Below are 17,163 nucleotides of genomic sequence, written 5' to 3'. Positions count from 1 at the left end.
ACATTTCACTGTCCTATATCTTCCAGCATATCTCCATTCCTCAACCCTATAGAAGAGTTTTTCTCGGCATAGTGGTGGATGGTATATGATCTCCGTCTTCAGGCTGAGGTACCCCTCATACAAGCCATGGAGGAGGCCTGTGACCAAATGGAGGTAGCAGCAATACAAGATTTTACATTCAAGACACTTCTTTCCAAGGTGTCTTGCTAAGGACAACATTGCAATGTTGATAATTCTCATGCCAGATTCATCTAGGCAAAGAGACAGTGTCTAACTTACAGTTCAATACGTAAAGTGACATGTTACAGTACTTTGAATCCTCATGCCAACATGTTGGACATGTTGAGGAATAAATGAGTTTATTCAGTGTGCAGCATTGCTCTTGAGTAGTGTTTGGTAAATTTACTTTATATTTGTACTTTGTTGATGGTAGCCTACTCTAATCATAAGGAAGTAGAAGTGCTAAAAGTGTTTTAGGTTTATCACAGCAGTGTGTAACTCGTGCAAACAGTGTATAGTAAATGTGAAAATGTGTGTTTCTTATGGTAAAAAAGTGTGGTTTTTAAACATAAGTCTATAGTTTTTATAAGAGTGTTTAATTATGCAAAGGATCTGTAATGTTTTGCTAATTGGGTGTGTGGTTGTGCTAATTGTGTGTACTGTTTTGATAACAAGGGCCCTGTTTTGAAAATCGTGCTTAAGCAATCCAAAAAAAAAACTGTAACAAAGTATGGTCTATTTTTTTTTCCGTACACAACAATGAATCATTTTTAATAGCACTGGCAAAACTACCACATACTTTTAAGGCCATAGAGACACTTTTTGTCAATTTTTAAACAATACTTTTTAGCTTTTTTACAATATTTTATTTTACTCTTGATCCTAAACTGAAATAATTTTACAAAAAAGACAAGAACACTGTCAGTAATAAAATAAAAAAAAACTAATTACTTGGTTTCTGACAACAATACATTTCTCAAGGCAGTGCTTTAATAATGTTTATTTTGATAAATGTAACAGATTGCTTTGACCTGTAATGCCTGTACAATTTTGTGATGCTTTAAGACAGATCAGAATACCTCTATTATGTATAAATCACATAAATACCTCATCCAGAAACATTTCTAGCATAATTCTTTTGCCGTAAAGAAATAAAAAGTTGGTCTTCCGGCGGAGGAGGGATGGAGTAGACACGTGTTTAGGCTCGCTCCTACACTTTTTTACTTCTCATTTACTTTAAACCCCACATTTTACTCTACATTTGCTTCCAAGTGGACAACATTTTTACAGCACACAACTAAACTTCGAATCATGGCAACAAAATCAGCCAAACCGAGCAAAAACGAACCGAAAACGGAGGCGAACGGAGACGAGGGCAAGGAAGTTAGCATGTCGGCTATCGCAAAACTCCTAGAGGACCACCGAACCGCTCTCTCAACCGACTTTAAAAACACAGTTTCTGCACTCGAAGTAAAACTAGATAAAATCCAGTCTACCGTGACAGAGCATAATTCAAAAATCGCCAGTCTTGAAACCTACGCAAATTCACTTGAGGAACGCGCACAATTTCTCGAAGCGACTTGCACAATGCTAATGGAAAGTAATTCAAAATTACTCACCAAGGTCATAGATCTTGAATCCCGTAGCCGACGCAACAACATACGGATCGTTGGACTGCTGAAGAAGATTTCTATTCTCTCTGTATGAAGTATTTTCTAAGTGTAAAGCAGTTAATTTTCTCTTCTCAAAATGTATGTAGTGTTTGCAGCAAACATGCCAGCATGTGTTAAAAATACAGTGATATGTCTGTGTAAGATGAGAGTGCCTGCACAGAAGCAACACTAGGAGAAGGCTGAGTGACTGATTGTGTAGAATAACTTAATATGTAAAGCACTGATTATATATGTTAAATACTTCTATGAAGCTATATGTGTCAGAAGTTAGAATGAGTAACATATTATCAAGTTATTATCCTATCATGACAATGTATGTAAACGCTTAGTTCCTTTGCATAAGTTGCATCTATACTTTGCTGACATAGACCTGTAACATCTCTGCTGACATGAGCTAGTGGGCTGAGAGCCAAGAATAGCAGGACCCTTTAGACTAAAAACCTATTCAAAAATGGTCAAGAGTTAAAAAGAGACTTAGGGGTGTGTCAAATAATCCTGTATAAAAATTGTAACAAACACAGATACTTCAGAAGGTGCAGGAGAGACTTCAGAAGGTGTCCAGGAGAGACTTCAGAATGCTCTGGGGTCTGCTCTGCTCTTTCTCGGCTTTATTATGGAGAATAAAGTCTATTTTCTGATATTTAAAACCTCTGGTCTGATAATTTCTAATTGATAAGTCAAGATCTGTCCAGAAAGAAAACCACTAAATGCTGAAATAGGTATAAAACTCTATCGAAAAGTGAAAAATAGGAGCACTAATAGAAACATTTAGATACTGTAATATGCAATCTGTCCTAGACATTTCTATCTAAAGTCAATTTCAATGGAGTTAAAAAATTATAAGTAACTAAGAAGATTTAATTGAAGTTAATGTGATAATTAAAATAAATGGTTAATCAAGACAGATAAAAGAGACTTAATGTTGATAATATGATTTAGGAGTAATCAATAGGAGAAGATTTTCCAGCTAAAGTTAATATTGTATGTAAAGATATGTTCTTTTGGATGATAAATATTTCAAGTGGTTTGGTTTCTATTGAGTTAATTTTAGGTAACTACCAGAGGAGGGTAGAAACTTGTTTGTACTTGTGTAGCTTGATGAATAGCAAATACTGTATACACCAGAATGCAGAAAAAGTTAATATTTAGGGAGAAGATCTTAGGATGGACATTGTCACAATATGTGGATGATTGAATTATCTGCAACTTCACAGAGCTCTAGTTCAATTAAAAGACTTGACTGGTGACCATTGCTCCAAACAGTGAGATATGATGACTGTTTTTGGTGTTGACTAGATAGAGAATTATTTCGTAAACAAGCACAGTTGAGAAACTATGATGAGTAGATGATTGGAGATGGTAGCAAAAGCAAATTATAAAGCTGGAACAGTTATTACATTTGTGACAAAAGAAGTACTTCCTAGGATTTGAAACATCAGCAAAAATAAATTTAATAAAGGGTTTGCATTCATAAAGTAATTAAAATTAAAGTTAATAAGTGATCAATAAATAAAAACATCTAAAGGAGTATGAAAAATTATGAATAAAGCAAAAGAGAGAATAATTGTATTATGCTCAATTACCAGAAATGGCTGAAAGAGATGAAGATGATCCATCAAGGCCAACGCTCAATGAAATATGTGAAAATAATAAACTTAATGGGATTAATGTGCTAACAAAGTGCATTGGTGAGTGATGGCATGGAAACTGACAGAAACAGGCATCTAACACTGCATCGAATGAACTGCTATTGGGTCGACCCTTGAAAGAAACCTTGCAAGAAACAGCATGACCCTTGCAAGAAACCACATGAAACTTTGCATAAAACCTGGCATATAATCTCACCTATAACCTTGCACATAACCTCTTGGAATGATTTGCAAAGATGTCTAATGCAGTAGGGATTTTTATGAAGAAACAAATAATTGCCATGTGCAAAGCGATATCTGTGCAGGAAACCAGAAAGGAGCCATGTGAGAGAGCAGTGATACAAGGTCCAATTGGTCTAGTTGATTGAGTCTATCTGAGGATGGTCTGGAGAGCTCAGGAGGAAAGGACCATATCTGGATGAGGGCAAATCCAACAGCTGCCAAAGTGGATGCCATTGATGAGGTACCAATGCCTCAAAGGAGCGAAAGGAAACAACTCCAGCAAGGAAAAGCTGACCGGAAACAAAGGAGCCTGAATATTCCAAAGCTCTAAGCTACGAAGTTCAACTTGTGGAAGGAGAAGTTTATCAGAACAAAGTAAAGAGTGATTCTGATAATATGCCTGAGTACCACATACAGCAGTGCTCCATCAACATCTTTTCAAAGTTTAATGAAGATGCTGATAGCTCTGAAGAAGAGAAACAAGGATGAGCAAAGATCAAGATCAACATTTGATGCTTTTTACGTTTGCATATTGATTTTGTTTGCATATTGCTTTCATGGTACCTATATATAATATCACTTCAGTATATTCTACATGAGTGTGAAAACTAGCAGCTAGCACTGAACCAACTGAATACTTATGCTTAAAACTTTATTGTCTTTGATGTGTTAAGAGAAAAACAGAGGAGATGCGCATGCGCAACGGACGGTGATGGCTGCTTAGTGAAACGCGCTCTGCTTCAGATGTCCTTTTCTTTTATAAATATTCCTACTGAGCTTTAAACTGAGGTTTTAAGTATTCGCTTTTGTTAAGAGACGTCAGAGATGGCATCCAAACGAGAATTGCTACACTCGCCCTCCAAAAAACGACCTAAAGATGACGAACGCCTTCACGACGCCATTGCCGAGATGCTCGAACAACAACTGAGCGCTATAAAGCTAAGTATGTCTGCGATCGTTCGGGAGGAAATTTCAAAGATTTCTACACGTCTTAACTCCCTGGAAAATGATGTCAAAGCGGTCGGCGACAGACTGGATTATATGCAATCCACAGTGCGCGATATTAAAAAGGATTCGATTGCCAGCACGTCGCGTGTGGAGGAGCTACAGGAGAAGCTTTGGCTTTACGAAGACAAGGCCATACAAAATAATCTAAGATTGGTGGGTTTACCTGAAGGCGCGGAAAGCAGCAATGCAATTCAGTTCCTGCAGACCCAGATTCCTAAGTGGCTGCCGGCCTTGCAAGGGAAGGTGATCGAGATTGAACGCGCACATCGCCTGTACGTGAACGAAGATTCCTCCAGAAAGAAAGCGCGCACTTTGATTTTCAAACTTCTCCGATACAATGACAGGCAAGCGATTCTTAAGGAAGCCAGAAATTCTTCATCCCTAAATTACGAAGGAACCAAACTATGGTTCTTTCCCGATTACAGCAAGGGCACGTCTCAAAAAAGGAAAGTCATGTCAGAAAAAAGGAAACGTCTCCAACAGTTGGGCATTGAGTCTTTCTTGTTATACCCAGCAGTGGTGAAAGTGTTAAACGGCCGTGAGCAAATTCTCTTCAAAACACCCACAGATCTGGAGAAGTTCGTCTCATCGCTAAATGCTGACACTCCGATGGGAGAAAACCTGACGGCGCGATCAACTGACTAAATTTTGCCTCATATAAAGGGTGCTTACTACATATTTCAAGTAGGAATTTAAGTTGTATTACTGATATGGACATTTGATTAGGCGAGACACGGCTCCCTGGGTATAGCCGCGCAGTTCGAGCGCATGGCCTCGAATTTGTTTATTTTCCAGGCAGGTAAGAGAGACTGTATTCTCTCTCTACAGGCTGCCATTTATATTTTGTTTATTCTGTTTTTATTTTATTTAATCATTTCGTTGTTGTTAACAGGGTTTGCTTTTTCTTATTATATATTCAATTTGATGGTTCTCTGGGGTGACATTCTTGATTACATGTGTGCTATTTATGGGTTTAAAATGATCACTTTATCTGTTAAGTGTTTAATCTATGCGTTCTGTTATGAATGATATCAACGTGATATCGTGGAATGTCAATGGCTTGAATTCACCGGTAAAGAGAACAAAATGCCTGGATTATTTACATCGCAAGAGAGCCGATATAGCTCTCATACAAGAATCCTACTTCAGGGCCTCAGATGTTACTCGTTGTCAAAATAGACATTTTAAAATTATAGCCGCTTCATCTTACACTAGCGCTTCAAGAGGAGTGCTAATACTTCAAAATAGAAGATTCCCATTTATATTAGAGAAATCAGGGAGTGATGATCATGGGGGGATCACATATGTTTTGGGATCGTGGAATAGTTTAAAAATAGCTTTTGTTTCAGTCTATGCCCCAAATAAATTTGACACAGTTTTTTTTCCTTCGCTTACCAAGCTCCTTCTTAGCTTTGGTGACTACAATCTGGTAGTGGGTATGGATGCTAATGCAGTTGTCAATCCCTCTATTGATAAGTCTCTCTCCGCACCGTCCGCTGTACACAGTGACCAGTCTTCCCGGGCATTGAATGAGCTTATTTTGGATAATGACTTGTGTGATATCTGGAGGCTGCAGAATGAAAAATGTAGAGACTATACCTTTTATTCTTCCCGACACAAGACATTTACAAGAATAGATTATATTCTTATATCAAAATATTTAATTCAGAGTGTAAATAACATAGGTATTCTCCCCATGCTCATTTCAGACCATTCGGCAGTAATTTGTAATTTATCACCCCCTACAGGATTTCAAAAGACAAAAAGGTGGCGCTTTAACACAACTCTGCTACTGAAAGATGATTTTATTAAACAGTTACGAGATAATCTGACCATGTTTCTTTCAGAAAACTCCAGTTCAGCAGTTAATCCGCAGATTTTATGGGAAACAACCAAGTGTTTTCTGAGAGGGAACTGTATATCATTTGCCTCCTATGAACATAGATCTAAAACTAAAGAATTAAATCATTTAGAAAAACAAATTAAAATAATAGAGAGAGACTTAAAGGAAACTTTTTCAGAACAGAAGAGCAGGATTTTAGGAAATTTAAAATCTGATTGCAAGGCAATTTTATTAAGAAAGGCAGAATTTTTGATTCATCGCACCAAACAAAATTATTATTTTAATGCAGAACGACCCACTAAATTATTAGCTTTAAGGCTGAAACATAATGAGGCAATGTCATCAATAACAGCCATTAAGGATAGTATGGGCACCCTGCATACTGCTCCGGACAAGGTGAATGCTACATTCAAGAACTTCTATGAGCATCTTTACAGTTCCGAGGTGGGGGTAGAGGATCAACAAACAATTGAATTTATATCAAAACTAAATCTCCCTTGCCTAAGTGACGAGCAACAGAAATTTTTAGACTCTCCAATTACATTAAGTGAAGTAAAAGAAGCTCTAGAGTCAATGAATAAAGGAAAGGCCCCGGGCCTAGATGGTCTACCCCCAGAGTTGTATTTGGTGATATGGGACTTGCTAGGACCCCTCCTTCTAAATTCCTTAAATTTTGCAATAGATACAGGTTGTTTTCACAGAGATCAGAATACTGCCCTTATCTCACTGATTTAAAAAAAAAAGGGAAGGACCCCTTTAGCTGCTCTAGTTACAGGCCGATTTCACTAATCTGTACAGACACTAAGGTTTACGCAAAAGTTCTAGCCCGCCGTTTAGATCAAATTGCCGGTTCTATAATTTCCCATGACCAGACAGGCTTTCTTAAGGGTCGCTCTGCTATGGATAATGTCAGACGACTTTTAAATATCATAGACAAGTCCAAACTTACTGAGGATCAAAGTGCTATTCTCTCACTAGATGCAGAGAAAGCCTTTGACCGGGTCGAATGGACATATCTCTGGTCAGTGTCTGGGCTTTGGTCCAAATTTTATACATATGGTACAAACTCTGTATCGTAATTCAGCTGCAAGGGTGTCAACAGGGTTGAGCTGCTCAAGTGCTTTTCTGCTGGGCAGAGGCACAAGACAGGGCTGCCCATTGTCACCATTGTTGTTTGCCCTTTCGTTAGAGCCTTTGGCCCAGGCAATTCGTCAGGATCATGTAATCGCCCCTATCATTATAGATAATTCTAAACATCACATCTTTCTGTTCGCTGATGATATTCTACTATATATGTCAGATACTTCTACCTCTATTATTCAATGTCTTAAAATATTTAATGATTTTAGAAAAGTGAGTGGGTATAAGATTAACTGGGAGAAATCTGTACTAATGCCACTGTCGGGGAGAAGTGATATCACGTCAGTGCCCGCTTCAATTCCAGTTAATAGCGCATTTACATATTTAGGAATTCAGATTCTTCCTTCACTTCAGGTGATGGTCAAACAAAACTATAGTTCCTTATTCAACAATATCAGACAGGACCTAGAGAGATGGGGCGCACTATTACTCTCTCTGCAAGGTAGGATTGCGATTATCAAAATGAATGTTCTACCTAGACTTCTATTTTTATTTACCATGATTCCTCTTTCTCCACATAAGACGTTTTTTAAAGAAATAAATTCCATTATAACTAAATTTATTTGGAACAACAAACTAATTAAACTTAAAACATTACAGAAAACACCTGCTAAAGGGGGGTTGGCAGTTCCTAACATTCAACTATATTTCTGGGCATGTCGACTGCGCAGTCTTAAGACTTGGTTGGAAGTAGATTCTGATATTGCTTGGCGTAACATTGAATCATCTGCTGTGCATCCACACCGACTACAAGATTTGTTATTTATGGGATTACCTAAGAAAGTAAAAAAAATTGATAATAGAATAGTGGTTGACTCCCTTCAAATATGGTATGATGTTTGCAAATTTACTGGATGCACCAACAAATTTACAAAAGAATCTCCGATTTGGAACAATTTTCATTTACAATCTGGGGGTAAGCCCTTTATATATAAGCTGTGGTCAGATCAAGGTATTTCTGTGTTGGGTGATATCTTCGACAACCAGGGCTTGAGGTCTTTCCAGGATTTGAAAGAAGGTTACAATCTCCCCGGACATTCCTACTTTCTGTATTTAAGGCTGAGAAGTGCAATGCGTGCTTATGGAGTTCCGTGGAACTGTAATTTGGACAATCATCCATTGCGGGACTGTGTGAATTTCTCTCAGTCACGTGGATCAATCTCATGCATTTACAACAAACTGCTTAATTATGACTCTATTGCACTCCCCATCATCACAATATGGGAAAAGGAACTGTCCTCTTACCAACTGAACTGGGACTGGATATGGGAAAGTATCCAGGTGATGTCTAAGAATCCTGCCCATCAACTCATACACTATAAACGGATCCACAAGGCTTATGCAACTCCATATGTGCTTCACCGCATGAAACGGTAACCTACCCCTTTTTGTACACTGTGTAATTCAAACTCTGTGGGGACATATATGCATATGTTTTTTGAATGTCCACTTATCAGTACATTTTGGGATAAGGTATTTCAAACTACTTCAGAATTGTGTGAGATGTTCATTCCCAAATACCCTAATATCTGTTTATTGAATGATGATTATGATCTAAACCTAAACAATTCCCAACGCAGGATATTTCATACTGCACTAACTGCAGCCAAGAAAGTTATATTTAAAATATGGCATGAACTCTCATTTCCAGCGGATAAAATGTGGCTTATTGAACTAAAAAATATTGCACTGTTAGAACGTTCCACTGCAAGAATTAACAGAGCTAAACCCCATACAATCAAAGTATGGTCCGATTTTATTGAGAAAATTTCTTATATAATAACTAGTTAATTCTCACCCCAGAGTTTTTTCTTTTTTTTTTTCTGTGTATTGTTATTCATTTATTATTGTAATGTCTTTATTTTATTATTATTTGTAATTTCTTTATGTATTTTTATTTAATGCAAACCCTGGCTTGTATATAGTTGTTGCTAGCTATGTATGCTGGCTTTGTTCTGCAATAAATAAATAATCAAAAAAAAAAAAGTTTTAGGTAAAGACGTCAAATTATTCCCACACATGCTGACCCACGATCAGACTTCATTTAACCGGTAAATAAATATAGTGAAATCAGCTTAACCGAGTCATCACACTTCACGTATTAACCAACCAACATCAGTGTTAGGGAAAACCTAAATGTTACAATCTAATGTCATTTAAAACAATTACTTAGTTATATTTTAATGCATTAGTGTAGCCAGAAAAATACCTAAAAAGATACCAAAATTCACATTTTATTACCATGAAAATTGGTTAAATTTTGGCACGGAAAACACCCAACTCAATATGCTATATAACTTTTTTTTCATCATTTTAAATGTAAAAACAAAGATTTATCTTAGGCTACTAGGCCTACCCGTCATTTTTTTTATTAATTATTTTATTTATTAAGCCTTTTTTAATAGCTTATTTTCAGGTTATTTTCATTTTAGGGCCATGAGCTACAAGTCAAAACAAACTCAATATGTTGTATTTTAGCTCTTAAAATAGATCTACAATATATTTTATGTTGTTTAATTTTGGATGAATAGCAAATAGCAGTATAGCCTAAATTACATATTTTTAAAAGATTATCATTCTGCCTACCTGCAGCACGAGAGGTTTCTCGGTTGATCCGCGATAAATCCACTTAAGCACTACACCTATTCCATTTATAACACTGCAAACTTGACTTAATAAACGCAAAAGGCATTTATTATGTGTTATACCTTGAATGCTGCTGCATAATGTGATGTTTCTCTACACAACTGTAAAAGTGCGCTTTTTAGCTAAATGAAAGCAAACATAACCTTATGAGAGTGTTCATCAAGTACAAATAACGTTCTGAAGATGTTTCAAGAACTTAATTCTAAAAACGTTTTCTGTCAACATTATGACAACGTTTATGAAGTACAAATAACGTTCTGAAGACGTTCCAAGAACTTTGTTTTAAGAACGTTTTTCATCAACATTATGACAAAGTTTATGAAGTACAAATAACGTTCTGAAGACGTTCCAAGAACTTTATTCAAAGAACGTTTTCCATCAACATTGACAACGTTTATGAATTACAAATAACGTTCTGAAGACGTTCCAAGAACTTTATTCAAAGAACGTTTTTCATCAACATTATGACAAAGTTTATGAAGTACAAATAACGTTCTGAAGACGTTCCAAGAACTTTATTCAAAGAACGTTTTCCATCAACATTATGACAAAGATTATGAAGTACAAATAACGTTCTGAAGACGTTCCAAGAACTTTGTTTTAAGAACGTTTTCCATCAACATTATGACAACATTTATGAAGTACAAATAACGTTCTGAAGATGTTCCAAAAACTTTGTTATAAGAACGTTTTCCATCAACATTATGACAACATTTATGAAGTACAAAAACGTTCTGAAGACGCTTCGAGAACTGTTCTAAGAACGTTTTTTATCAACATTGTGGCAACATTCATCAAGAACAAATAACGTTCTGAAGACGTTTCAAGAACTTTGTTCTAAGTACGTTTTCCATCAACCTTATGAGAGTGTTCATCAAGTACAAATAACGTTCTGAAGATGTTTCAAGAACTTTGTTCTAAAAACGTTTTCTGTCAACATTATGACAACGTTTATGAAGTACAAATAACGTTCTGAAGACGTTCCAAGAACTTTATTCAAAGAACGTTTTTCATCAACATTATGACAACGTTTATGAATTACAAATAACGTTCTGAAGACGTTTCGAGAACTTTGTTCTAAGAACATTTTTTTAACAACGTTACAAGAACGTTAACAACGTTAAGAGACCCTTCTAAAAACGTTATATTGATAACGTTTTGTGCTAACATTTCCACAACGGCAGAAATGGTTTATTGTTATTAGCTATCATCATCATCAAACATTTTCCACAATGGTAGGTTAACAGTGTTTGGTAACTTACAACTATCTGATCCAAAAGGTTTCTTATTTAAGAAATATGACCTATTGACTTATTGTTAAATAAGTAAATAAATGAGTCAGTTACTGTGGTCACTTACTCCATAAAGTTAACCTCCACTCCACAGCTGCCCTGTCCTGACCTCTTTATGCATCTCAAAGGACCGAGCTGTCCCGGGAGAAGCTTGCTAATATACAGAATTGGACTCAAGGCCATCTGGGCGTTCAAAGCATTTGCAGACCTGGACAGATTTGTCCAGCCCAGCACCTCCTTGTGCTGCAAAAGGGATGAATTCTCCCTATGAGCTATCAACCAAGGCTGAACCTGGACGGGGGCATCCCACGAGTCACTTTTAACACACAAGGCAGGGATAATTTGTCCCAATCGGAACGTAGCCAAGGCAGAACCTGGACGCAGCAGGCATCCAGCTTTGAACTGAGAAGACAGGGCTCATTTGTCCCTACTGAATCTACTTTTACCACACAGATAATAAATAAAAGGAATAATGAAGACACTGAACACCATTTGACTGTTAAGTTGTACAATATTTATTCAGGACGATTCAGAGTCTTCTGTTGGTTCGAGTGGGCGAGCGCCCTGGCTTTTTCCCCTGGCAGGACGCCATGGCAGGACGCCATGGCAGCGTCCTCCTGCTGGTTCCCTCCTGGAAAAGAGACACATAAAGGGCAGTTAGCCAATGCCACACGTTCTGCTGTCCACGCCAAAGAGAATCTGATTTTACCAGGGGAGAGACGGGAGTCTCTGTCCTCTTGTGCCCTTTCCGCGGGGGGCTTTCAGTGCCTGCTGCCTCCCCATCCTCCTCCTCCACCAGGGCCCTTTCAAACAGTCTGCGGCGCTCGCGTGCTTGGAGAAGTCCGAGGTGAAGTGCATAGAACTTATCTGAGGTTGAAGTGTCATGGCACATGAATTGCGCCACCTTGCGGCGATCCTCTGAAGAGTGTGCATTCTTTGCCTGCGTCGGAGAGAGACAGAAGCTTGATTAGGACCGAAGCCGCCGCTGGTAGTTACAGGGGCGTCACATGCATACTCACATGGGTCGCGATCGCAGTCCATACTTCAGTAAAGGTGGGTTTGCCTGGAAGGCCCATACTGATCCAAGCAGACTGAAAGTACTTGTTCAGGGTCCGACAAGGACTGGCTCTGGAAGTGAAAAAGAAATAGGTAGCCTGGCTCCCTCCAGGGAGACCAGCCTGCAGCGCCAAGAACCTGCGGAACCAGCTGTATTCCTCCCTGTTTAGGGACAACTGCGCCGCCCCGAAGGCTCTGTTTGTCTTGTGCGTGGTAATCTGCCATCAGAGAACAAGCAGTGAGTGAGAGCATGCTACTGGTGACCCCCACCTTACTAGCGCCATACTCACGTTAATGACATAAGCAGACTCGTCGGGGCTTCTGGAGGCCTCTTCAACCTCCTGGATTGTGAGATTCTGGAAGACTCCACAGCGATGCCCAGAGATGGAAGTTAGGTAACCAGTCAGAAAGCCATAAAAGCGCCACTGTTGCCTAGTGCTTGGGTTAGACTCGAGGCTATCTGATGAAGGACATTAGCCAAATTAGACCACCGACGGTTTTATTTCCTCTCTGGTTCACCAACAGCTCTTGGCTACTGACTTGTTCTCCGGGGCGCCAGCAGCCCAACCAAGAGCTGCTGGTGGCCCGGAGAGGAAATGTTCGTTTCTTCTCCAGGGGCACTAGCAGTTCTTGGTTCACCCAGTCACGTCTGTCTGCCCCTCTCCCCCGCGAATGGGACTCATTCGGGGGGAAGGGGGGCGGACAGACGTGGGTGGATGAACCAAGAACTGCTGGTGACCCAGAGAGGAAATTAAACCTAGGCCACCAGCAGCCGTTGGTTCACCCAGCCACGTCTGTCTGCCCCCCTTCCCCCCAAATAAGTCCCATTCGCGGGGGAGAGGGGCAGACAGACGTGGGTGAACCAAGGGCTGTTGGTGCCCCGGAAGAACGAACAGGGGGAATTGTTGGAAGGGCGGAAGGCTGGCTTACCTAGCAGGGCAGGAATTTTCCTCCCAGCGGTCCGGTGACAGCGCACTAGGCTGGCCTTGGGGATCAGTCTGTTTTCCTTCACCTGCTTGGTCCGTACCTCGTGCACGACGACACGCCGGCATATGCCGCGAATGAGGGCTCTGACCTCCCTTCGAATCAGAACCAGAGCCGTGCTGGAGAGGCGGCCAGCGGGGTTTCCGATAGGTAGTCCAGGAACTGGGCCACGTTCTTCAGATAGTGCTGCCTGGTGGGCTCGGCCATCCGCGTCTGACCTAGCAGGGCGGTCCACGCTCAGATTCAGGCTGGTTGGTTGAGGAAAAGGAAGGTCCCTGGCTCCGCAGTGCCCCTGGCCATGTAACCAAGGAAGGCTTTGATTCTCCCTAGCTTCGAAGTGACGTTGTTCCGCAGGCGGGCGGTGGGCTCGCTGCCCAGTTGGTAGCCTTCGAACTCCCCCAAGAGAAGGTCTGTGGAACGAGCACAACCAAGAGTCAACTTCCCCGAAGACACACACCCAGCACAGCGACAGTGACATGCCTGAAATATACTCAACTCAGCACAGGGACGTGGTCCGGGAATGGGTAGGCATGGGGTTCCAAAGCCTCCGGAGGCTCGGGGGGCGTCGGACCTCCGGGTGCCCCTCACCCGGGAGTCGATGATGCAGTAGGTGACCTGGTTCTCTTCGCCCTCTTCCTCCTCCTTCTCCCCTCCTTAACTTCCAGTAGAGGCGTGTGATTTGGAGCAGGGTGGACCGCATCTTGGTAACCTGCTTCCCCAGGTCCGTTAGCTGAGCCTGTATGCGCTCCGTGTCACGCCTGCAGCCGCGGTCGGCGCACGGGCGGCCGGCCTCTGGGCCCTCCGAGTCCCGCTCCTCCTCGGAGGACGAGGCTAGCCGGGACACGAAGGGGCTAGCCGGGACACGAAGGGGATTGCCGGCTGGGTGGACTGCAGTCACTGCAACTCCCGAGCTACTTTCCAACGTTTTGCCCTCCCCATAGCCTCTTTCCGGCCCGAGGTCGAGAGCTCCGCGTGCTGCCTCAAGTGCCTGTCTAGTCGCAGGACGCCAGCCCGGGACTGGGCACGGCGTCTTCCGCGTGTCCACGTGGCCGGCGGCCAGCGCGAGCAGCAGCCACTTCTCGTCCGAGTTGGTCACCTAGTGAACGGCCGTCAGGTGAGGAGCAAGCCGACTGTAGACGTTGAAGCATAGGGCACATTCAGCCATGGCCGTGCTAGAGCCAATGCAGAGGGGGAAAGGGGCCCACACGCCAGGTGCGGCGGTTGATAAGCGGGCGGAGGCGGTGTCCACTTCTGCGTCATGACGTTGGTGGACCCGTATTTCTTAAAGAGGAAGGATACCCCCCCGCACCAGGGGGTGTAAGCCGATGCCCTACGGGGATCCATTCGGTTCAAGCCTTCTTTTGTTACGACTCTCAAGTAGGGGGGAGAGGGGTGTCCACCTCACTCCCCCCCCCTTTTCAAAGGAACCAGAGGGGGGTGTCCCGTTCGACAATGCACTCCCGCCCCTTCATCGCTGCCCCGGCCAGCGGTTCGACACTTCTCTCTCTTGTTACGACTCGAGTAGGGGAAGGGGTGTCCCACCTCACTCCCTCCCCCCTTTATTGCTGCTCTGGCCTGCGGGAGCTTTTCCACAGCCTTTCTTTCACGTTCACTTTTTCCACCCCAAGAAGGGGATTGTTTGAGCCCCATCGAACATGCACCGTTTTGGGGCGGGAGCTTGACTCTAGTCTGGCACTGTGAAGAGACATGAGGGGTGTAGAATAAGTGGGAGGCCCCCGGGCTACCCGGGCCGGCCGCCGGTGAAATACCACTACTCTTATCGATTCCTCACTTACCCGGTTAGGCAGGGAGGTTGGGTAGCTCTTGGTCAGTGCTCTCCCCGCTTCTGGTGTCAAGCGCCCTGGGGAACAGCCTCCCGGGCGCGCGACCTGCCCCGGGGACAGCGTCAGGTGGGGAGTTTGACTGGGGCGGTACACCTGTCAAACGGTAACGCAGGTGTCCTAAGGCGAGCTCAGGGGGGACAGAAACCTCCCGTAGAGCAGAAGGGCAAAAGCTCGCTTGATCTTGATTTTCAGTATGAGTACGGACCGCGAAAGCGGGGCCTCACGATCCTTCCGGCTTTTGGGGTTTTAAGCGGGAGGTGTCAGAAAAGTTACCACAGGGATAACTGGCTTGTGGCAGCCAAGCGTTCATAGCGACGTCGCTTTTTGATCCTTCGATGTCGGCTCTTCCTATCATTGTGAAGCAGAATTCACCAATCGTTGGATTGTTCACCCACTAACAGGGAACGTGAGCTGGGTTTAGACCGTCGTGAGACAGGTTAGTTTTACCCTACTGATGTGAACCGTTGTTGCAATAGTAATCCCGCTCAGTACGAGAGGAACCGCGGGTTCAGACATTTGGTTCGTGCGCTTGGCTGAAGAGCCACTGGTGCGAAGCCACCATCTGTGGGATTATGACTGAACGCCTCTAAGTCAGAATCCCGCCTAAAAGCAGCGATACTGCAGCGCCATGATCTCCGATAGGCCCCGGGTAACCGGGAAGCCCCTCTCCGGGGGGGCCCCTGGCGCGGAGAGCCATTCGTGACAGGAACCGGGGGCGCGGCTAGAACGAGCGCCGCCCCCTCTTCCAGTGACGCACCGCATGTTTGTGGGGAACCCGGTGCTTAAATGACTCGTAGACGACCTGATTCTGGGTCGGGGTGTCGTGCGTGGCAGAGCAGCTCCGTCGCTGCGATCCATTGAAAGTCATCCCTCGATCCAAGCTTTTGTCAGCTGAAAGAGCGTTAGGGGCCTTTCGGTTTGACTATTCCTTTAAAGTTGCGGTCCACCAACGGCACAGCTCCTTTAAGAAGGGGTGTAATCATCCGGGCGCCCGAGGGTATAAAAGCCGAATGCCACGTCAGCATAAACACTCTTGACCATGGGTATGGGATGCGCGTTGTGTGGCGGCGATTACACAGATCTTTCCCAACATTTGAAGTGAACGCACGGTATACTTAACCCCCAAGAACGGCTCCTTTTGCTCAAATTGTCGTCCGGCCGATTCGACATAAATAAGACCGTTTGTCCATTACCGGACTGCCTCAAAAGGCCAGCCCGTATGGATCGTCACCTGAAAGGTCACGGCTTGGGCGAAGCGTACAGAAATTAAACGGTTTCTCCGTGATCTATGGTCCAGCAATCCATCAGTGGCGGTGGTTAGTCGGTTGTCGGATGAGGAGGAGGAGGCGGCAGCGCCGCCGGAGGAGAGGGTTGGTGATGGGTCTGGGGCAACAACGCGGGTCGACCTGCAGTCTTTGGCCGACGACGTCAATTCGTTGCGGGCGCATTTGCTTGATCTGACCCGCATGTTTAGTCAGCTAAGGGCTAATGAAAAGGCCGTGATCCAACCTCATACAAGCCGGGTCCGTGGTTCGTCTCCGGGCAAAGTAACGGGATTACGTGAGTACTGTAACGCTAAAATTGACCCGGATTATTGTACCTAGTTTGACCGCGTATGTGGTGTGCTTGGCAGGCCAGTTGGTCTGCGAATACAAGGGATACATCCTTGGCAGCGATCCGACCCCCAAGACCCGAAATAACGCGGCCACGAAAGTGGGTCACGTTCGGTCATTCTTGCAGTTCATGAGCGCTGGTTCGGAGCAGGTAGACGACCTGTTATTCTTGGAGAACCCATCTAAAATACGA

At 43.0% G+C, this 17,163-nt stretch overlaps 1 protein-coding gene and 1 pseudogene across 1 annotated transcript; one reads left to right on the top strand and one right to left on the bottom strand.

Annotated features, from left to right (window-relative positions):
- Positions 1–4,870: 4,870 nt before the first annotated feature.
- On the bottom strand, positions 4,871–15,808 carry LOC147844953 (uncharacterized). The gene is made up of 6 exons (XM_088650821.1): positions 14,010–15,808; positions 13,460–13,923; positions 12,820–12,989; positions 12,493–12,747; positions 12,183–12,413; positions 4,871–12,104 (listed from the first exon to the last, which is right to left on the bottom strand). The coding sequence occupies exons 4-6, from the start codon at positions 12,547–12,549 to the stop codon at positions 12,003–12,005; spliced, it is 390 nt and encodes a 129-aa protein (XP_088506947.1). The 5' UTR covers positions 12,550–12,747; positions 12,820–12,989; positions 13,460–13,923; positions 14,010–15,808; the 3' UTR covers positions 4,871–12,002.
- LOC147844952 (28S ribosomal RNA) lies at positions 15,180–15,808 on the top strand (annotated as a pseudogene; the record flags this gene model as incomplete).
- Positions 15,809–17,163: the final 1,355 nt, after the last annotated feature.

Source organism: Danio rerio, chromosome 4 (assembly GCF_052040795.2).
Source record: "Danio rerio strain M-AB ecotype USA chromosome 4, GRCz13ab, whole genome shotgun sequence".
Classification (NCBI taxonomy): Eukaryota; Metazoa; Chordata; class Actinopteri; order Cypriniformes; family Danionidae; genus Danio; species Danio rerio.
Note: the sequence above shows the minus strand (reverse complement) of the source record. Positions and strands in the feature narration are given on the sequence as shown.